This window comes from Eupeodes corollae, chromosome 2 (genome assembly GCF_945859685.1).
Source record: "Eupeodes corollae chromosome 2, idEupCoro1.1, whole genome shotgun sequence".
Lineage (NCBI taxonomy): Eukaryota > Metazoa > Arthropoda > Insecta > Diptera > Syrphidae > Eupeodes > Eupeodes corollae.
Window position 1 is genome coordinate 48,880,328 of NC_079148.1, and position 24,086 is coordinate 48,904,413.

Below are 24,086 nucleotides of genomic sequence, written 5' to 3' on the forward strand. Positions count from 1 at the left end.
TTTAATATTCCATTTACTTCTATCTGCATACAGGAATAGTTGAATAATATGGTTTTAATGTGTATCCCAATTTCCAGGATGATTTTCTTTTCAAAATCAATACAATTTTTAAATAAATAAAATTCATGACTGCTTCAAGTTGCTTTTATTATTAAAACGACTATAAATAAAATAATACTTAATTTCTCTACTACAGTAACAATATAAATTAGAAAAGGGGAAAATAAAACGATTTGTCATGTTATACAATGATAGATTTAGTAGTTTAACCACTTGCCTCAAAAATAAATCCAATTTATTTAAAAATTTATTCGTTCTCTGTAAGATCCATTCGATTTGTTTTGTTTATAATTTATAAATTCATTCTTCAGATATACACTATCATTTAGTAGAAAAATATATTTTGTTTTGTTTTAAAGTTTCTGTTTTACATTTTGTAAAAGAAATTCTAATTGTTTTCAATTTGTGTCATCATCATGTATTATACCCAACATTTGTTTTTAGGCACATAAACTATCATAATAAAGTTTTGTTAATATTTATTAAGATATGTAACAAATTGTTTTGTATTGCTTCATTGAGTTTGTTTAAAAAAAAAATTAACAAAAGGAATGTGCAGTTTAAAATTAGTTCATATTTAAAACAAAAAAGTTAACAAAAGAAACTTCTAAGGTTTTAAGAATAAATACAACCTTTATGTAATTAAAGGACAGTTACAAATATAAACACAAAACTTTTATTTTCAATATACTCGTTTATGTAATTCTCAGAGAATAAATTAAAAACTTTGTTTTTGTGTAAACTATGAGCTGCGCATGCGTAAATTATTATTATTTTATATGAATTGTTATCTTTTTTGGAATGTAATTTTGAGTTAGAATTAAGCAATGGTTAAGGAATTAATAAAACTATATTAAAATTGCTTACAAAAAAGAAACGGAAGCACTGTAGAGTCGTAGACTTAACCGTACCGTTTTTCTCAGACCAGCTGTTTAATTGCTTGACCCGGAAATATAACAATAATTTTGTTTATTGCTTAAAATTATAACACTCAAGCGTATTGAATAACGTTTTTTTTGTTGTTGTTTGTTTGTTGTATAAATTGTTCCTAATAAAAAATAAATATATATTATTGATCTCTAAATTTAAATTACAATGATCCCAAACCATATTTTATTACATAGGTATAAAACAAGAAGATAATCATTTTTTTGTTGTTGTAAACTAATGCGGCAAAGTTATTGTTTGCGTATCTGTTTGTTTATCAGACATATCGACATCTAACGATATTGATATTGAACAATTATTGTTGTCAGTGACAATTTCCGGCGCTGAATTAATTTGGTTTTGTATTGTCAATTCAATATCACTTAGTGAACTTATGGATTTTGCGTTAAGTTCTTCTTTTATTCGTTTTGCTGCATGTGAATTGGCGTGTTTCCTTAAATGGTCTTTTCTATAGAAACCTTTCCCACATTCTCCACAAATCTGTTAATTTAATTTGAAAAAAAAGAAAACAATTAGGCTGAGTATACAAATATAATCAAAATTCAAATTTTACCTCATTCTTTTCTCCGCTATGTATAACAAAATGTAAATTTAAATGTTCCTTTCTTTTAAAGCCTTTTAAACAAATACTGCATATATATGGCCGGTCGGGATTATGGCCAGATTTATGCCTTTCCAAGTGTTCTTTACGTTTTAAACCAGCTCCACAAATGTCGCAAATATATCTGAAAGTTTAAAAATCATTTTTATCTTAGATGGTAAATAACATTTCTAATAAATTCTGACAAAAATCTTTTTTAGTATCTTTAAATTTATGTAAGAAAATAATAATAACATTTTAAAATTTAAAGTACATATTTTGTAGTAATGTTATATTAGTAGCATTAAAAATACACTACAAATTTTTCTAATTTAAAAACCATATATGTACAATCCGTCAAATTTATTGACTTTAACGCACCAGTTATATCTATCATTGGCTTTCATCATTGAAAACAAACATTGGAATTTGTTTGGCAAGTCGTTTATAGCTTTCATTAAAAATGTCTGTCAATGAAAAAAATTCCTGGTTAAAACCTACCGACAAATTTTTGCTGAGAGAAATCTGTCATTGGAAATAATGTCTTTGGAACAATTCGTTTAACTTTTTAATATAAAAGTATTAGCTGTTCAGGAAATTAATTTCCGTCCGGAAAATAAAAATATTTACATTTTCAGAGAAAAATAAATGCGTAATTACAGTTTTTTTTAATCAAGGGGAAACACCGTCAAATATAGATTCAAAAATGATAGCTATAACTGGCGCCTAAAGGAGATCTTTATGAACTGTAAATCAGAGCATTCAATATTAAATAAATAAATATTAATCTGGTAAATGAAAAGACAATTCTTGGGCAGAAAATTATTGAAGTAAAAAATGTTCAAGTTTTTCAATAAGTAAGGGGCTTTGACTTGCATCGAAAACAACGCATTCTTGAAGTTAGGGAATATCACCTTATGAATTTCAAAGAAACAGTTTAAGATATAAATGTAATAGCGTAACAATTAACAAATGCAGAACGATTTTCTTATACACATAGTCCAAACAATCTCCGTACAGCAGCTTACTTTTTGTTTATTCTGAGAAAAGTATTTACTATAACAATATATACAGGAATTTTGAAAATCACATTTTTTTTAAAATTTGGTAAAAAGGTAAATGAAAAATTCATTTTTTTTAATATTACCACTTTGGTTTTAACATTTATTCTTTGTACTTTTTTCAACAAAAAAAAAACAATACATTTATGCTGCTGTATGAGACTTTTTGGACTAAGTGTAGATCTCAACCATTCTTATTAACCTTTGTGGTATCATTTTTAAATATAGAATTTGAACGGCTTGTTTGAGAAACACATTTTTATTATTAGCAAACTCTTGGAATCATACAATCTTTTTTACTTTCTATTCTATAAAATAATTTATTGCGTGTCGAACACAGCTCACATTTAAAATTTTTGATAAAAAACTTGACTTTGTAAAGCATATATGTAGATTTTTTAGTTGCTAAAGGCAGTTCGATGATAGTTTTCATATTGCGAAACTCAAAGGAGTTTTCCGATCCACACACCTTAAAGTGTTTATATTTTGCGTTTGTAAGGTCTAATCTTAAATACTGCAGTGTAAACTGGAATCCTTCATATTTTCTTCATTCATTTAAAATCGAAAAGATCCAAAAACGATTTACGAGAGTTGTAGTGAAAAGACTTCAATGGGGCATAGATTTTCCTACATATGAAACGAGGTGTAAATTACTCTGTATTTTGCCTCTTAACATTCGCAGAAAGTATACAGAGGTTATGTTCATTCGTGACATAGTAGCAAATCATATTGATTGTTCACAAATTTTAGCTCTAATTGGGAAACCAACCATTTTTTAATGTTCCATGTCATAGAACTGTGTATGCTTCCAATGAACCAATATCCAGGTGTTTAAGAGAAACAAATACTGTTTGCAACATGATTGATTTCAATCACTAAAGTACCTATTGTAACTTTGTTTGATGAATAAACTAAACCAAAAAAAAAAAATCGTTAAAATGATTGAAACTTCGTACAAAAGTAGTGATTCAAACGTAGACATTATGGGCGCATTAAGCCATGATTATGGTCGTTATATTCCACTAAGGAAGCCAAAATTGTGCAGAAATTTGAAGAAAGCGAAATGTGAGAAGAGACGTTGAAAGATTATGACTTGAAAGATCATGTAAGGACGTCAAATGGCCAATTTATTTAAAACCAACATCAACTCAAGTAACGGCTAAGATACGCCCAAAATGTGCTTCGCTTTTCTATTCCTGTCCTACTACTTTGGAAACGAATACTGAATCAAATCAGAATTTCACGAAAATCAAATAATTGTTTAACTATAAAAGTTTAGTGGTAATAGAAAGAAACTGTCAGTAAGAACCAATAATCTGGAAAAATATTAATGCCAAGCACAGTTAACTTAATTTGGATTAGCATTTTAAACTTGAACTGCCAAGCTTAGTCAAATCTGGTCACAGTATTACAGCAAGTTTTCCATACTGTTCCAATAAAAGCAGAATTTTCATTTTAGTCTGCCTATTACCCAAGAAATATATGTTTTTGCAAAGCTTAGCCTTAGTACTTCATGAACTCAAGACTGTAAAGTTAAAACATGGGGTTTATTTTCAATGGAATTGAATGGACTAATTTCCAATAAACCATACAAACTGCTTTACAGTATGAAAATTATACTTTTTTATCCGAACTAGCTTATTAAATAAATGGAAATAATTGTGTCTTGTAACCACAATTGATGTTGAATTTCAAGGCCACCAGTTTAAATTATGTACACAAAATGGTAAACCATAGAAATTGAAGAAGTATATTTAGAAAAAAAGTACTCTCTTTTAACAGTACAAAATTTTACTATTCAGCTGAAACAAATTTAAGCATCTAAAACAGATTGTCGCCAGTACTAACTTTTCAAAGTTGCAACAAAATGTTGAATCAAGTCAGATTGTTTCTACTTTTTTGATCTAGAATAGCAACAACAGGATGTCGTACGATCAGTATGTGTGCGCGTGTCATATCCGTGTAGTTTTGATGTTGAGTTCGACATTAAAACGTAGTGATTCATCATACAATGTGAACACTTTATATCTTGATGAATCATTCATATAAAATTATAAAATATAAAACTGTTCGCATTTGCCAAATGTTTTTCTTCGCCTATTTAAGCCAACTCATAGGTTTCTTTTTAGGGTGCTCGGTAGGGCAAGCCCAATAAACTTTTGTCCATCCTCTTTGATAATACAAAATTCAGTTTAATTCTGTAGTTCAAATTCTGTCAGCGGATAAACAAGGTACGGTAGAAATATCATTTTCCTCATACTAAAGAATGCTTATAATTACTTAACTAGAATAATTTGGAGTTTAGATTGTCTATTTGAATAAATTGAAATATTGAACACCGAAAACAAGTTCCAAATTAATTGACTTCTAGAAATTAGCTGAGGAATAATCAATATTAATTGTTTTCCAGCTTAATACAACAAATTAATACTATCATAATTCTGTGACGAAAAGTGTACACCTGATGTTTCATGGTTAGGTTATAGTGGCTGTCCAAGATGGAAACGGACACACTTAGGCCAGTTTAATGGCCCATTGTGATACCACATGAACCTTGAGGCTTCCTCCTAAGCTCAATGGAACCAGCTTGAGTCCCTTACGAAACGTGAGAGGCTGATTATACCGATATGATTTAGATCGTTAAAGAAGAATTCTCCTAGGTATTTCTTGCGTTTTTAAGCTAGAGCAGGGCATGTGCAGAGAAGATGAAGAACCGTTTCTTCCTCTTCCTCGTCCATACAGCTTCTGCAAAAGTCATTTGAGAATACGCCTAGTCTCGTGGCGTGCTTTCCTATTAGACAGTGTCCGGTTATGACACCTATTATCGAGCTTATATGCGATCTGCTTAGTGAGAGCAAGCACCTCGAACGTTTTATATCCAGGGCAGATGTTTTTTGTGGCTTGACACGTGGAGATGTTGTTCCACCTGGTGCCTGCCCTCCTCGCAGCGTCTTGCATTAGCAACAGTTTACAAGTAGCGATTGGTATGCCAGTACTTGCCAAACGTGGTAGAATGGGCTGTACTGTACCGTTCCTGTCGAGTTCATCTGCCTTACAGTTACCTGGAATGTCTCTATGGCCCGGCACCCAGCAAAGGTGAATATTAAACTGTTGCGCCATCTCCATTAGAGATGATCGACAGTTATGGACTGTTATGGAGTTTGTAGAGACAGAGTCCAGAGATTTGATAGCGGCCTGGCTGTCAGAGAAAATACGGATATCAGATGTTGATATCACGTGTTCTTTGAGCCAAGACAAGACTTCTTTAATCGCCAAAAGTTCCGCCTGGAACACGCTACAATGATTGGGAAGGTTGAATGAGAGACTTAATTTCAGTCGTTCAGAATACACACCTCCACCAACCCCTTCTTTGGTTTTAGAGCCATCGGTGTAAAAATGGATTGACTCATCCTCTAAGAATGTCCTATCCTCCCAAAAAAATGTTTCATACATTTGAGAATTTTTAATCAGCATCTTTTGAAAATTTTGACAACATAAATTTGGTATACAATGACTATTTAAGAAACAAAAAAAATAATAAAAACAATAATAACTACCTATTTATGTACATATCTTATCTTTTACAATTAAAAACTTAACTTCCTTAGTAGATAGCCCTGGCAGAAAAATTTCTAGTTTAAGTAATTATTAAATTTGTAATTGATTTAACATTTAATAAAAGTAATAATAATAATAATCAGCAATAAACCTTAGTTTAATCAGAGTAAAAAAATTGAGTTCTTTTTGAATTATGCAAAATCTAACTGGTGGAATTTTGATGCCAAATTAATTTTTTTTACATACAAACCTTTTAAGGCAATTCCTAAAGAAACAATTTTTTTTTTTTTGAAAATTTACCTCCTTTCAATTTTATGTTCAGTCAAATGTTGTTCGAGATTTTCTTTTTCTGGATAAGCCATTTGGCACTCAGGACAACAAAATAACGTAGTTCCATCGGAGGCTTTTGCAATTAAGACCTGTCCAGGTTTTGGAGTCTTCTCTTTTGGTGGCTTTTTTTTAGTTTTTCTTTTTCGCTTGGGTTTCACTGGTTCTTCAGGTGTTTGTTCAACAGATTCAAACTACAGTTAATTAAAGAACAAATGTTTTGTGTTAGATTCTTAAAAAATAAAATAATATTTCCATATTACTTTGACTGGAGTCGAGTTGAATTTTAAATAAGGTTGTAAATTCAAAGGCACAGATGAAGACTGCGTAGTACAATTATTATTATTTTGTTGCTGTTGAAAGTTTCCATTATTAGTTTGATTTGTTGGTGCTACTGTAACATTTTCCCATTCGTTTGATGGTTCTTGTTTGATAGTGATACTTTCGCTAAAATAAACAAGGCAAGTATATAAAAGAAATAATTAATGCTTTGCTGATTTTTATAGAACTTGTAATAGATTCATTCAAACAAAAACAAAAAAAATTACCTATATTGCTCGTTCGAATGTAGGGCAGGTTGATCCATTGGTTTATTTGTAGGTGTTTGTGCAATTTGAGCTTGTGCTAAAAGGTGTAAATCTTGCGGTTGAACAGCTGCCACAACTGTCATATTCTCGGGAAACGCATGATTTGTTAAGAATTTATTGTCTTGAGGGCTGTATGCTACAGTAAGAACTGTAGTACCTGTAGGCTGTTGGTTTTGTACTGGTAATTGCATCGGTCCCATTTGATATTTTGATGGCACCTGGTGAACCGGAGTAATATTTATGTTCGGATTAAGAACTTGAATATGTACTATTTGTTGAGCATCGCCAGGTTTAGCTCCAGGTACTGTTATAGGAATTGTAAGCAATGGTTGTATTTGTTGTTCATTTGTTGTTCCTTGTTGAGGAATATTTGGAGCAACAAAGGTGTTACTCTCATTACGAACATAATGTAGACTTCCATCGGGCGCTGAAATAAACTATAAAACAAAAACAAAATATTTCAAAAAAATTTAACTTTTTTAATGTAATACAATTAAAAATATGGCCAAAATAATAGAAACATTTCATACTTACACATCATGAAAAAAATATACTACTTATATGATCAGTTAATGTGTTGTAAGAAAATAGACCAAAGTTCTAGAATGTGACTTAATCTCATTTTAATAAAATGAAAAATCAAATTAAGCCAAAAAATATCAGTTTTTTTGTCTCCTGGAAAAGGCTAAAATTAAGAAGTACTCGGAAGTTGGATAATTATACAAAATTATAGCCACTTCATACACCAAGATGTCATTAAGGCGTATAAGTTCAAATGTGGCACTTACAGTCCCTGGCCATATTATTAGACGCACTGCAGAATTTTTATAATTTATTAAATTATACGCAATATTTTAAACGTTCAAGAATTGATGTATGTTTACGTTTTTATGCAAGATGGAGATCCATGCCACAGAGCCCGGTCCATAAAGCTTATTTGAGGGAAGAATTCCTCAACAAGGAACAACAAATGTCAAAACTATTGAGTTAAAGAAAGAGCTCCTAAGAGAACCGTTTGGCAATACGAGAAAGTCAACTGGGACGGTTTCCATAATTACTTCAGGATCTTTAACTGGTCACTATGTTTCCTCGATAGTGACGTTGACGCCAGCGGTGATATGATCACAAGTTTAATTCTCCTGGGAACGAGAATTTTTATACCGAACAGGGTTAAAAGTATCAGACCCAAGGAAAACGCATGGTTCGATGCGAGCTGTAAAGAGGTTATTAGGGCCAAAGAGGTAAGTTTCCGTTGCTATAAAGCAAACCGTACTGAGGAAAACTGGAAAAAGTTCAAACAAGCCAGGAAGGCCTGCAACGCCCATACTTGTCCAGCCTATTCCCAAAAAAGGCGAATCTTCCTCACCCTCTAACTACCGACCGATTGCACTTACGTCCCTTTTTTCCAAGGTCATGGAAACGCTGATTAATTATCAGCTCAAGAAAAAACTTGAAGAGCGAAAGTTATTAATGACCGGCAATACCTAGCAATAGGTCCAGTGGTGATGTCATGGTTCATCTCAACAAACAGTGGAGCAAATCTTTACATCGTTTTGGAGAAAGTAGGAATATTGCACTTGATATTTCAATAGCATTTGATAGGGTTTGGCATCAGGCTCTCTTATCGAAAATGCGTGCATTCGGTTTTTATGAATCCCTGCTTCATTGGATTAGTAATTATCTTTCGGATCGTTCAATACAAGTAGTATTGGATGGATACAAGTCTGAAAACCATAAAATAAATGCTAGTATGCCCCAGGGCTCTGTTTTATCTCCAATACATTGTTTCGCTGACGATTGTATTCTTAGCTTTTCATATTCGTTTTCAGATTCACGTCCCTCTTCTTCGGATGTGGAACTGGAACGACAAAATATGATAAGCTCATTAAATTCCGACCTAAACAGCATTGTTCAATGGGGATTAAAAAACCGCGTGGAATTTAATGCTTCGAAAACCCAATGCTGTCTTGTATCGTTAAAGCGTGATATACCCCCTTTGCCATTATCCATGGATGGCACTTGCATCAATGAGACTGAACACCTCGATATTCTCGGTATGTGTGTCACCAACCACTTCTTGTGGAATGATCACATACGCGATGTCGCCAAAAATGCCGCAAGGTGTTTGGGTTTCCTTAGGCGATGCAAGAAATATTCCACCCCTTCTGATCTGGCTATTACTACAAGACTTACATACGTCCAAAGCTTGAGTATAACTCCCATATCTGGGCTGGTGCTCCTGCAACTTACGTAAGCCTCTTGGATAGTATTGAACGTAGAGCATTTAAATTGATAGATGATAATATCATCATAAGTTAATTTACTTCGCTTGAACATCGCCGTAAGGTCTCTTGCCTGACCCTTTTTTACCGTTATTTTAACGGCTTATGCTCTAGTGAAATAGCCAGTTGCATTCCTCCCCTTACAAATACAGAGATTCGTTCTTTAGCTGTACTACGCGAATGTGGAATGCGTTACCACACTCTGTCTTTCCTAATCATTGCAATATTCAGGAATTCAAAACCAATGTGCACCGACATCTCCTTTTAAACCCTCTCTCCTCTTCCTAGTGCTCACACTGTGCCTCTGCATAATAAGGGTAGTAATATCCCCTTGAGTGTGTGTTTATTATAAAAAAAACATCCCTCTGTTGGACTGGCCGGGAAACAGCCCTGTTATAAACCCATTTGAAAGCGTGTGGGAGCTAATAAAGAGAGAAGTAGCTAAAGATGCGGTCACTTATTGATAGATAAACTAAATAAATTTAAAAAAATAAAAATAAAATAATTCGTGTGGAATCATCACCCACAAATGCAGAAAACAGTAAAATCTTATTAAAGCAAAGGAAGGTTCAACAAAATATTGAAAAAAAAAAAATTACAAAAATAATAACAACAACAACAACACAACTTTAAATCTGTTGCTTTATTTCTATGAAATAGTTTATGTTCTGCAAAATAAAGTAAATGCATTACAATATTCGAAAACCTGATTAAAATAGCTGGAAATTAAGATTTTGCATAAAATCTAAAGTGCGTTTAATAATATGGCCAGGGACTTTAACTCTTCAAGAAAAATGTCAGGCAAACATTTCATAAAACCTGCAGCACGTGGACTTAAAAATCATGACAACCTTTTGGTTACTTTTTAAAAATGACAAATTCAAATTAATTGGTAAAATTTAAGATTGTTTGCCAGTAAACAAGTGAAAGTAAGACAGAATTAACAAAAATTAAACTTTGTTCACATAATTTTGGCAATCGGTGTAAATATTGTTTCTATGAAAGTATTCGAGCAAATAAGTCAAAGTTGTTTTTTATATTTACCTGAGGTATGTTAGGTGTGAACTTAGAAGTTGCAAATTGACCGACTGGATTCGTTGATATGTTGGTAGCGTAATGAGTTGGAAAAGAAGAAAAACTCATTTTTACGATCTGAAAAAAATAAATGTTTATTATTATTATGCTAAAAATATATAAACATTTAATAACAATAAAGAGAGGGAAATTAAATAAAATATTAAAACGGCTAGCGTGTTTTGTACTTGTTCTGCATTTTAAATATATTGTTAGAGACAGTAGGGAGGTCTAAATCCCAGTTTGTAACTATCACACAATGTGACTTTGTATTTCTAAGGAGTCGTGCACAAGACATTAATACAAGACAGAAGGTCAGAGGAGGAACAACAACAGACACAAAGAACACATGATAACAGCACACTTTATATTTCGAGAGTTCTCCATCTGTCCACTGACCGCGCTCACTGATGCTTGATTTTGATTTATCTATGGGAACCGATGCTTTATCAGTGACTAGGCCGTTGCCCATGGTATTTTTTTAATACTTTTATAAATTCAACAATTTTAGAAAGAATCCAATCTAACTTAACCACAATTTTGTGCAATGAACCGATTTTGAATAACGCGATGGTATGATTCATAATGAATACAAAGTTCCAAATAGCGATCAACTTGTATAGATGTTAGCTTTTGGGTAGGATGGAATGTAGTATCCGTGGCATGGTAGTTAGTGGGAAGAACCGTCATATCAAAGGCCTGGAGTCTAGCAAAAACCAAAAAACCAAAGACATACAAAACGCTTTTCCATTGACTTTTGTTTTTGTGTATAAAACCTTTCATATGTAATTATTGCAGAAAGAGCATCTTACTAAACCGGGTTTTAAAAAAGATGAAGCTTTAATTAAGTCCTTCCAATAAATATTACTTTATAATTTAGGTATAGCTTAAACAGAAGAAAATATTTAACAATGAAAACTATTATATTTTATTTCAGTTTCAACAAATCTATGAACAAATGATTTTTGAATATTTTTCTGTTTACGATTTTCATGAGTCTTATTTTTTACATGGAAAATGATTAACACATTCAGAGAAGATATCTTTACTCAGATTGTGTAGCCTACAAAATCTAGGTTAATTCAAGACTTTAATATGATTCTTAGCAATTTTGCAAAAACTAGTTTATTATTCAAGTAATAATAAGATTGATATATGTACACTATAAAGTGAGCTAATTTTAAAAATAAATAGAATTAACAAACATGATCATCAATAATAATTTAAAAGGTTTCTTTCAAGGTTATTGATTGTACAATTATATTTTAAATTATGCTGTATTTTCAGTCATGCAATTGGTAGTTGGTTAGAAGAGTTAAATTGAGGTGAAGTGCACAAGATCAAACCGGTGCACTTGTTCGGGTCCATCACGATTTTTAATGTCCAATTCTAAACGAATTTATGAACATTATAAACAAGCAGTGTTTTGTAACATTTAGTTCATCAAAAGTGTGTCTTTTTACAACTCTTGGCAACAGAACAACGTTCTTAGCGTAACAGCTATGTTAACAAGCAGAATTGTCGTTTTTGGACAAAATGAAAATCGTCATGAGACCGAAAAAAATCATTCTTTGATTTGTTGTGCCTTCCGAAGGACCATTTGTTTTTAAATCCAAAACTTATTCCAACATTATTATTAATTGCTATCACTACAAGCCAATAATTTGTGATTGTCTTATGACTCCTATCATTGCAAATCATTTGGAAGAAAAATGGGTTCAAATGTGCGACGCAACATGCCATACAAACGTTTGGTCACTGAATTATCTTAAAAAGTGGACCTTCGAATTGACCCCATGATTTAATTTCGAACATTTAATTCCATAAAGATCGAGAGTTTATAGAACCAAGAAATTTCAAACACTGTATTGTTTATTTGTTTCTTATTTTAAAAGAAAGGGCGATCCACACTTATAATTGCCTATTGTTGCGCTTACAAATTTGAAATTGTATTTTTAGCAATAAACCATATTGTCATTTTAATATATTTGAAAACTACATACAGTTGTGTTCATCAAAATAGCAGTGCTTGTCAAATTTTATTAAATTGTCAATTATTTAAATAACAGAAATTCTTACAAAAAAAGTTAACATGTTACTTGCATCTAACGGTCTTTCGTTTTCATATTAGAGACTTTTAGCTTAAAGTTATACTCTACTTTTCCCGGTGAACACCCATTATTTTAAACTCTGTGGATATAGAGTGTTCATAAAAATAGCAGGGGCCCTGCTATGCAACTCGATTCTACTTTAGATTCTATTCGAAACTCATTTCCGATTCTACTTTCAAATCCTACTACGTATGAAAGTAGAATCGGATGCCGGTTATACCAACTTGTTTTCAAAAAAATGTGTACTTTCGAACAAGTATCGAGTTGTTTGACATTTTTTAAAAACAAAAATAATACGTACAATTTCTGGACAGGAATAAATTTTACAAAAATGGACACCGTTGGAATTTGGTTCAATGAAATAAAGAACAGTATGAGCAAACTGAACTCAGAAGAATGAAAGATAATACCAAAATAATGGAGCTGAGTGAGGAAAGGTTTGTACGGTATATTTGAATAGTTTCTTAATGAAAAATATATTCTTTTATCGTCTTTCTAAAGACGGATTTATGTTCTTACTTAACACCATATCATCCGACATGACTACTCGCAGAAGACAAAATGCTGTTTCGATTATCATTAAGTTATCAGCACCATTTAATTTTTCGGCAACAGGAGGTTACCAAAACCAAATCGGTGGTGACAAGAACGCTGGATTTGCATAGCAAACTTCAATCGAAAGAGTCATGTGCCCGCTGATGATGAATTTTGAAATGAATGAGGAAGAGAAACGAAAGTCCAAACGCTATTTTTGGCAAAAATCTCAAATTCCCGGTGTAATTGGTGTGGTAGATGGAAATCATATTCAACATTTTACTTACACTTTGACAAAAACAAAATTTCGCTCGCAAACAGATTTAATTTAGAGTGATTATATTCGATTTTGCTTTGTTCTGAATTCTACTTTCGACTTACGTAGTTTCTCGATTATTCGAAAGTTCATAAGAATTTAGTTGGCACTACTAGAACTATTCGATTCTCGTTGGTTCGAAAGTAGTCAAATAGATACATGGTACCAATTTTTCGAATTCGAGCAATTTCATTGTAGAATCGAATTACATAGTAGGGTCCCAGTGCTTTTGATTTTATAATTAAAAAGGTTAAAAATTGATTTTATTTTTATTTGTTGGTAGGTAAATAGTTCCCTATTTAAAGTATTTGTAACATACTAGCATATAAAAAATTAATAAATATTAGCTCAAAAATAAACAATGGGACGGTCAAGACACTGCACCGAAGAAATTCGAAAACTTATTCGAAAACTGCGTTTGGAGGGAAAAAACTACCAAAATAAAATAGCGCTGTCACAATACGAAGACGTCTTTTATAAGCGAAGTTACAAGCCCGAAGTCCACGCAAGGTACCATTCTTGACGAAAAGGTATGTGGCAAAGATAATGAAGTTTGTTAAAGCGGATAGAGATTGGGAAAAAGAGAAATGGAGGAATGTTCTGTGGAGCGATGACAGCAAAGTCGTTCCTTTTGGATCCAAGGGTCGTCGAGAATATGAGAGAAGATCCCAAAATGCAGCAAACGATCCACGGATTACTATAAAAACAGTGAAGCATGGTGGAGGAAAAATTATGATATGGGCTTGCTTTTCATATAACGACGTGCGTCGGGCCTATTAATTCCATCGGGGGTATAAGGGATGAAACCGAGTATGTGAAAATTCTCGAGGAGGTTATGTTACCCTATGCTAAAGAGGAAATGCCGTTGGTTTGGGTATACCAACAAGATTATGACCCAAAGCATATGTCAAAAAAATCATAATCATGGTTTGCGCAGAAGAAGTTATCCGTTATGGAGCAGCCCGCTCAATCCCCCCGACCTTAACCTGATCGAAAATTTGTGGAGGGATGTTAAGAACGCAGTTCATAAAGCAAAACCCAAGAATTCAAAAAATTCGTGGGAAGCAGTGCGTGATTCGTGGAACGCAATACCAGTCGAGAGGTGTCAGGTTTTAGTGGACTCGGTGCCACGTAGATGCGAAGCATCATAAAAAACAATGGTTATGCAACAAAGTACTAATTGTAAGCTAACATTATTTGTATACTTTCATATAACTTATTACAGCTTTTCTTACTTCTTAAGTAATAGATCCAGTACTTTGTCATGCACTGCTATTTTTATGAACAGCCATATATTTTAAAAACGGGTTTTACTGTGACAAGGCTAACGGTAAAAAATCGATAATACTTATTTTCTGTTATTATGAATAAAATCTTTTAGTTTGTTATTAGAAGTTTAATGAAATATATTATAACGTTGATATTAAAGGCCTTTTTGTATTATCTTGAGAGCATTGCTATTTTTATGAACACAACTGTATATAATCAAAAATATAAGTTAGAAGTTTTTTATGGAGATATCGGAGACCTTAAACCAATTTAGTAATATTTTATTAGAAAAAACTGTCAATTTAAATTATTATTTATTTATTTTTGAAATATCAATTTACAATTAAAATTGTTATTAAAATGTGTAAAGAGCAAATAGCAGCAAAGGCTTTCGGCTCTAGAATTTGATTTCAAATTTTAAATATACATACATTTTAAATTCCATCAAAGGCGATAATATACCAAATTCACTCCCAAAAACATCATTACGAATTGAAGCAATTTCTGCACTACATCAAAAAAATTGCACGTACAGCAATTGAAAATAAATAGGTTACCCTTGCACTATGAACTTCCTACCACAAATCTGGGTTTATTGACTTTATTTGATAAAATTATAATGTATAATAAAAAATGCAACAAAATTGTAACAAAATTTTCGAGCTTTGCCTCATTGTTTTTTTTTTACCGTTAGTAGAATTTTGGCAGGAATGTCAAAAAATTGCTCGTACATCAAACAAATGTTCGTACACTGCTTTCTTCTCTGACAAAATGGAAATAACGATTCTTTTTGAAATGTAAATTGTGTACTGTAATGATATTGAGAGATCTAGGCTCAGTATGTCGTGGTGTATTGATCTTTTCAATTGTTTTTTTTTTTTAATTTTGGGAAGTTTATTTTGAAAATGGAGGCTTCTCATAAAAAAGTACCTCTTGAAGTAAGAAAACTGATTTTTAAACGACGGAAAAAGTTATGTTGAGATATCGTCAACTATTGGTAGACTACGGTCTACAGTTTAATATGTATTTAAAAATTATTTGAAAAATAAAAGCTTCGAATTGGCCCGAGAAGAGGTCGAAAAAAAATACTAGACGCTCATATGGAACGAAAAATTAAAACAATGGTACAGGCTGGTGGCAAGTTAAGTGCTCCTAAGATAGCTGCTGACATTCAAGCAAATGATGGAATATCGCTAAGCCCCCCTCAAACTGTTCGGAACTTTCTGCATTCAAAAGGATATAATGGTCACACGTTACCAAAAAAAAACCCTATATTTCAAAAGCAAAAGTTTCAAAACGCTTGAACTATGCGAATGTATACGTTTCGAAACCAGATGATTTTTGGAAGAATGTGTTATTCCTTGACGAGAGCAATTTTATTGTCTTGGGGTCAAGACGGTCGCAGATTTGTGTGAAGGAAACAAAACACACCATTAGATGTCAATAATTTGCAATCAACGGTGAAACATGGAGGCGGAAATGTTATGGTCTGGGGAGCTATGGGATCCAATGGTGTCTGAAATTTAGTTTTTTTAAAAAGAACAATGGATAAAAACAAATATTTACAAATTTTAAAAGAAAATTTGAAAGCCAGCGCTTTAAAAATTGGCCTTTAAGACTACTTTTTACTTGTGCAAGACAACGATCCTAAACATTCATCAAGGATAGTAAAGGATAATGTTAAATCGAAATTGCCTCATCCTCCCCAAACCCTAGAACTTAATCCCATTGAGCATCTTTGTGATTATTTAGGAAGAAAGGTCCGAGAATCAAAAATAAGTAATAAAACCAGATAAAAGCCGTTATATTGGAAGAATGGAACAAAACTTCGCCGGAAGTCACTTCAAAACTAGTTATCTCTATGAAGATGTTATAAAAGCGAAAGGTTATCACACTTGTTACTAAAACTTACATGTATATACATAATTAAGTTTGGTATCACTGTACGTGCAATTTTTTGACCTTTGATTTCCTACTTTGCCTAATTTGTTGCATCCTCACATCCTCATATAATAAAAAATACCGAAATTGAAAAAAGAATGGTTGGAAATCTGTTTTTCTTTAAATACCTTAGCTATTATTTTGAAGAATCACCTGTACGAACAATTTTTTGAGTTTGAGAATTTAGTGTATAAATAAAGAGTCAAATCTAACAGAAAAATATACATAAATATGTACATATATTAAAGTTCAAGATATACTTTTTAAACAAATGAAAAAATATTGCCTCAATTGGCTTACAAAGTTAAAAAAAAAAAACACTGAAAGAATGTGCAACTTTTTTCCAATTTTTGCCAATTTAAAAAATTATGTACATATTTTTGAAAAAAAAAACATTGATGTTCTGAAACTGTAAGCAATTCCAAAACTGTTCGCAAAATAAAAATCATAGAAAAGTGAAATTAAAATGTTTCGGTCATAGAAAAAACCTCTTTAAAGTTATTGCAAAATAATAAATTAATAGCTATAATATAATTTTTAAAGATATATACATACATACACAGGTTGACATTTTTGAACTGAGTCCTAGAACGAATTCCACATATTTTGCCTATTATAGACCTAGAATCCGCAGCAAATTTTGGGAGTAGAGTGATAACAAAAATTTCTTTATATACTCGTAAATGTGTAGATACGCACCGTTATATCAATTTCAACCGCCTGGCAAGTCGTTTTTCAGATTTCTATGTTCAAATGATAACCACATGACCACATGAGTTATACATCAAAAAATCCGAAAAAAAACTCCTGATTACAGAAATGTGTGTCCAAGAGACGTTTTACTTTTAGCCTTCTCCTTGCAAGGCGCATTATAAGCTTTTTAAAATGCATTTTTCAACTTATCAACTTACAAAAATATGTGTCCAAGACTTTTTGGTTGCAGCCCTCTGTTTGCCAGACGCATTTTAATCATTTTTTAAATGAATTTTTTAATTAAAAATGCTCATAACGTGTTTTTTTTTTAAATGCATCCCTTAAGATCAGGAGAAAAGTTATGTTATAGGAAACAATTTAAGAGGGTTTTAAATTGAAAAAATATTAAAATGCGTCTGGCAAGCATAAGCCTGCAACAAAAACTCAGGCTCTTAGACTAAAAATATAAATTATATAAGCCAACAGTTTGTTGAGAACTAGGGCCTAGTGACTTACAAGTCTCAACAACTCCTGTGTGCGAGTAATGTTGTCAGGGATGGATGGGACTTACAGCATTAAGCCGAATCCAAACGGCTAATTTAGATAATGAAGTTAATATTGAAAAATATAATCTTATTAGATGTGATAGCTTATCTAGGCATACAGGTGGAGTCGCTATTTATGTAAATGCAAATCTGCAGTGTGAACAAGTATATACACTAGTAGTGAATATGGATATTTGGTGTCTTGCTGTTAAAGTGCGATGTGGTTTTTGCTCTTTTGTAATCGCTGCTTTATATAGATCTCCATCATCATCTAATAGACAATTTTGTGACCGTTTTAATGAGTTAATGGATAATTTGGTGAAAGATAACAATAATCTTATAATAGTTGGAGACTTTAATATTGACTGGTTCGATGAAAATAATATTTATAGGCGTGATTGCAACAAAATTATACTTGAAAACGGGTGTACACAATTAGTAAATGAACCAACAAGAATAACAAGTACATCTAGAACCTTAATAGACTATGTCGTCTCAAATTTATCTTATTTAGTGGCTAATGTTAGTGGTGATTTTGATATCGCAGATCATGAAGCTATATCTTTAAAACTCCCAATGCGAGCAAAATTTTCCAAAGCAAAAGTTAAAAAAATACAAGTTTTAAAATATTCTAAAGCCAACTTATTATCAGCGTTTGAAGAAAGTGGTATAAATTCTCTTGTTGTTAATGATATACACCAGTACGCGAAAAATTTTCAAAATAAATTATTAATGGTATTGATTAAATTTAAAACGCTAAAATATCCAAGTAAAAAAGAAAATTCGTGGTTTAATCAACATTTGAATGCGCTCAAACATCAAAAACATAATGCGAAAAGTAAAGCAATCTTTACAGGTAGTTTGGATGATTGGTGTTATTTTAGAAACATACGAAATACTTACACTAAAGAACTTAATCATGCGAAAAATAATTTTATAAAAAGATCCCTTGAAAACTGCACTAATCAAAAAGCTATGTGGAGAACACTAAAATCGTTAGTACTGCGCGAAAAAAAAGTGAAATAACAAAAGTTCAGTTCGATAGTGAATTTATCACAGATGACAAAGAGCTAGCTAATCGGTTTAATAAATTTTGTATCAATAGTGTGCAAATAATAAATAATACGATTGAAAATGTTCCATATGTTAATCAAATAGACTTTTCTGTTGAAAATCCTTTCAAGTTTAATGAAATTAATATAAATGATTTGATGAAGACAATTAAAGAATTAAACAATAAAAAAGATAGTGATTTACTAAGTCCAAAATTATTTATTGACGCTTTTGATGTAGTCGGACAGTCGTTGTTAAAAATAATCAATGTATCATTAACACAAGGTCAATTTCCTCAAACATGGAAAAATTCTATTGTGACACCTATTGAGAAAATCAAAAAAACTTTAAAGTGTGAAGAATTTCGACCCATTAATTCATTACCGGTCTATGAAAAAGTACTTGAAAAAATCGTTTATAAGCAACTTTCACAATATCTGAATGAAAATAAAATCATCATCGAGAATCAATCTGGGTTCCGTCAATCACATTCATGCGAATCTGCTGTAAATATGGTATTAATAAGTTGTAAAGAATCTATCTCAAAAGGTAAGAAAGTTGTTTGTGTTTTTCTTGACCTCAAACGAGCCTTTGAGACAATCGATCCAAATATATTGCTTGATAAATTGCACTATTACGGAATAACGGGCTCCGCACTTGGTTGGTTTAGAAGTTTTTTTATTGGGGCGCTCTCAACAAACCAAAATTAACAACGTATTATCCGAAATTGAACCGATTGAACTGGGAGTCCCTCAAGGCTCAATACTGGGACCACTCCTCTTTAACTGCTACATCAACGACATGAACAAAGTTATTAAAAATTGCGAGCTTGCTTTGTTTTCTGACGATTCACTCTTGTTTGTTGAAGCTGAAACAGTCCAGGAATGCGAACGACTATTAAATGAAGACCTTAAAGTATTAAATATATGGCTTAAGGCTAATAAGCTTAAACTAAATGTTTCAAAAACTAAATGTATTGTTTTAAATGATAATGTTAATGTTAACGTAACAATTGATCAAGAAATAGTAGAACAAGTAGTAGAAATTAAGTACTTAGGTGTCATTATTGATTATAAACTATGTTTTGAATCTCATGTGCAGTATATTGTAAAGAAAATTGCAAAAAAGTAGGTTTCTTGCGAAGAATTAGAAATAAATTAGGCACTATTACCGCTATAAATATTTACAATGTTATAATAAAACCTCATTTTGAGTTTTGCTCTACAATTTTATATTTAATCAATGAAAGTTCAATGAATAATCTTCAAAAACTGCAAAATAAAGCTATGCGTGCAATACTTAGATGTAGTAAATATACTTCTATAGTGCTTATGTTAAATACTTTAATGTGGATGAATGTTAAACAGCGTATTTATTTCAATGTTTTATTTTTTGTATTCAAAATTAAAAATAATTTACTACCAAAATACTTGTCAAAACATATTCGTTACGTAAGAGATGTTCAACCGTTTTTGTTAAGAAATGGAGAGGATTTAAGACTGCAATCATACAGAAGTGCAAGATCACAAAATAGTTTAATTTACAAAGGATTTAAGCTTTTTAACGATTTACCAAACAATGTAAAGCAACAGACTGATAGATTTATATTTAAAAAAGCAACAAAACATATAAACGCCAATGCCATTGTAAATAACATAAAAATGTATATATATATTAATCATAATCATTTTGTAAATTATAAATAGCTAATTTGGGCTAAATAAAAAAATATTTCAATAATTTTTTTAGATGGCACAGTCATGGATTGAACCTATGGCATGACAGTCCTAAGCACTTATCATCACGCCACGAATACCACTATCTTAGAACTGTCAATTTTATTTTTGTAAAAAACGAACGTTAAAAAAAATGTTTGTTGAAAGATAAAATTATTTTAAAGGCAATATTTTTAATGGTTAATAATACTCGATTTTTATTGGTATTTACATTTTTTTTTTGCAAACAAAATTATGAATTCTAATATTCTAAAAATTGTTACCAACTGTGAAAACCTTTTTTTTATTCATAAAATAATTTTAAAGCTAAGATCATTTCTTGTTCGCAAATTTTGCGATTTGATAAATATTTATAAAAAAGGCAGTTGTTTTTATTTTCAAAATGTATACCATTTTGGTATAACGTTACAATGTATGTATAATATAAAATTAATTTGAAGACGCTATCGTTATTGTTTCGCGAGATATTTCGGGTCAACCAAATCCCAAAATTAACCACCCACTGCGAAACAAAAATTATTTCAAGTGGATATCTCTGGAGGTTCTCAAGTTTTGGCCAACAAAAAAAAAAGTATCTTGAATGTACGGACGTAAGATCGAAAATACATACACAAACACACAAATCTTTCTAAAAACATGTTGTTACCGCCACTGTCAACACCCTGTAACTTATTCTACTACATTTTCTTTCAAACTTTCTTACACCCTTTTTTCTAAATGTGCTGAATTACTTATAACTTAATCTTACAAATTCAATCCAAACTGATTATACTTTGTCTCATTAATAATCTTTAATTTGTGCTTTAATCCTTGGTTTCTTAACCATAAAGTAAGTTTATTATTAAATCATATTCTAATTAGTTTAAAAGCATAACAATATATTTCAGGAATTTTAATCTTCTTCAAACTGAATTAATAAATAAGGAACCACTTCTTCTAAATTGCATTTGGTTGTCTTTTCTTACAAAGAGATTCAAAATCTTCAAAAGCCAAGCGGATTAATCCAACATCAGTGATTTATATTCTAGAGTCCTTAGGAGAAGTGTCAAACATATTTAATTCGAAAAATCTAAAGGATTCCAATAATTTCCTTAGGGAAGTGAATAATTTAAACACATAGAAATTAAGCTTAGAACTCTGGAGATAGTATACATATACCTACATGCAGAACATGAAACACAATAGCTTTTAAAAATGAAAATACATTGGATTCCTAAGACATCAACGTCTACCTCAAAGACACTACTGGATTCTTCCCATTAGTTATTAATTCAAAAACACGAATTAAAAAAATGATTTTTCAAATAATTATTCCAATATCCTTTTTTTCATTCATAAAAGTTATCCACTATTTTCGCACTGTAAGAAACAAATCAGTGCTCTTATCGTTACTCTATTACTTGTACATAAAAACTTTATAAAAGACTCTTTTGTCGATGAAATATACAAAATCATCCATTTTTAGGTGATTATCACTTTTTTGTGATTATTTTTAGTGACAGTTATTTTATATATTTTCTCACCAAAATAAACAATGTTTGCAAATACAACTAATTTTTTTTTATACAGTAGGTATAGAAGTTGCAATTAATCTTGGCGCTGTTTAAATATCTTTTATAAGAAAAAAATCTAATTAGTCTCATTTACATTATATTGGTACTCATACACATCATCTTTTATCTCATTTAATATAAAGTACCTAAGGAATGTGTGTTACCTGCTTTTAATTGTTGTTTAAGATGCATTCCAGAAACAAAAAAAAAATTAAAACTTATAGAACCTTAAACTCCTGTCGCTCAAATGCAAATTAAATTTAAATTACAAAAGATTTAAGTGAAACTTTAAAACCGATTAAAAACTCATTGCGCAGAGAAGATACAATTTAACGCAAAGGCAATAAACTTGGCGCTGCTGATAACAACGGCGACTGTCTTTTTTATTAAAATTAGTTGGCTACTCCATATACCTACCTATCTACAATATATTTACGTAACTCTTCTTCTTGGGGCAATGTTCTACCAATACCATGAACAATTTTATAAATCATGAAAAGTGAGTTTCACTTTCTCATCAAGTTGCAATGGCAGTGGGGGGGAATGGGAATAGACAGGTATTTGGAAAACCAACGACAATCTTTTGGCTTTGCCAAACAAATCATTAATAGAGCTACGACTACGATTCTCTTCAAAGAACACAAATCCCGTTGCGACCGAGTACCGACCCAACAGAGATGAAGGCTGCACTCTGCAGCACGCAAATTCGCATTCTCATTCTCGTTCGGCTCAAATGAGGGGCCTAGCAAGGGGCGCAGGTGTGTGTGCCGGGTATATTCAACATAGAGTTCAACAATTGGTTGGGTAAAAATGTAGGTTAAATGCATGGAATCGAAAAGATTGTAACCGTATTGCATCGAACCGGTTATGAGTTCTGTTTCTGAACTTCTGTCTGTTGACTGTTGCTTTGGCTGTAGCGAAAGGGAAGGCACTTGAATCCATCTCACTACTGAAAAAAAAAATCCCAAAAGAACCTCAAGACACAATAAAAAAAAAAACAAGTATTTTGTTCCAAGTAGAGATGTTGAGCAATGAAATACGAAAAACAAAATGCAGATATACTTTGGATGGAGTTGGGAAGAAAAAATTATATTTATTTTACATATTTACTCATTGCATATTTATGTTTTCATGTAATATATGTAATCTAATACTAACGTGTATCCAACAAGTCTCTGGCTACGGCTACGCGTACGACTACGGCTCTGGCTTCAGCTTTCAGCTCTAGCTTAAGCTCTTCTTGTGTTTGTGGATCGTGGTTTGCTGTTCGCTGATGAAAAACGAATAATAAGTGCGTTTTATTGGGCTTGAGGCGTCAGCGTCAGCTTTAGCTTCAACTTCAGCGTCAGGTGGCACGGCACGGCGCGGCGCGACACAAAGGGGCGAGATTCAATTTAGAAAGTGGTGAAAGTAGAGAAACTTCGTGTTCGTATCGTTTCGATTTGGATTTGGAGACTTTTTCTTTAGATTTTCACTACAATTCACAACATTACAAATGATATATAGTAATTTTATTGCTTGAAATACCAACAAATTATATGCATTTCCACAACAAAAAGTTAAAAAACAAAATTCACTAATTAGCAGGTAATCAAATCACTACATTTTTAAATAGGTGCGACATAAATTAAGTCTTAATTGATAGACAAATTCTTCTCATTGGTTTCCTTTAGTTTAAGTGCAGGCGAGAACATATTAAATTCATGATATAAAGCTTGCTGTTATATAATTAATTGTTTAACTGGTAATATATTTTTTGAATTTGATAATTTTTATAAAGAAATAAACACTTTATTGTAATAAATTGAAGAAATGACAACACACAGAGTACAAAAAAATAAATGAAAAAAAAACAGTC

The 24,086-nt window shown here is 31.6% G+C and overlaps 1 protein-coding gene across 3 annotated transcripts; it reads right to left on the minus strand.

Annotated features, from left to right (window-relative positions):
• Positions 1 to 130: 130 nt before the first annotated feature.
• On the minus strand, positions 131 to 24,086 carry LOC129946367 (zinc finger protein 467-like). Of its 3 annotated transcripts, none has more exons than XR_008781571.1 (8): positions 23,387 to 24,086; positions 10,448 to 10,555; positions 7,083 to 7,558; positions 6,798 to 6,981; positions 6,508 to 6,728; positions 1,562 to 1,733; positions 1,168 to 1,488; positions 131 to 1,108 (listed from the first exon to the last, which is right to left on the minus strand). XR_008781571.1 is itself a non-coding variant. In XM_056056522.1 (8 exons), the coding sequence occupies exons 2-7, from the start codon at positions 10,544 to 10,546 to the stop codon at positions 1,225 to 1,227; spliced, it is 1,416 nt and encodes a 471-aa protein (XP_055912497.1). In that variant the 5' UTR covers positions 10,547 to 10,555; positions 23,387 to 24,086; the 3' UTR covers positions 131 to 1,108; positions 1,181 to 1,224. The 3 variants fall into 3 exon arrangements, 2 of the variants coding, with proteins under 2 accessions (XP_055912497.1, XP_055912496.1); XM_056056522.1 differs by having other exon boundaries at positions 1,181 to 1,488; XM_056056521.1 differs by having other exon boundaries at positions 131 to 1,488.

Bases quoted from the DNA above. Each gene is read 5' to 3' on its own strand.
- LOC129946367 (XM_056056522.1), bottom strand. From the start codon at position 10,546: ATGAGTTTTTCTTCTTTTCCAACTCATTACGCTACCAACATATCAACG. The intron at 1,734-6,507 runs GTAAATTTTCAA...TTAAACTTTCAG, and splicing joins GAACATAAAATTGAAAGGAG to ATATATTTGCGACATTTGTG. The intron at 1,489-1,561 runs GTAAAATTTGAA...TTAAATTAACAG, and splicing joins ATAGCGGAGAAAAGAATGAG to ATTTGTGGAGAATGTGGGAA.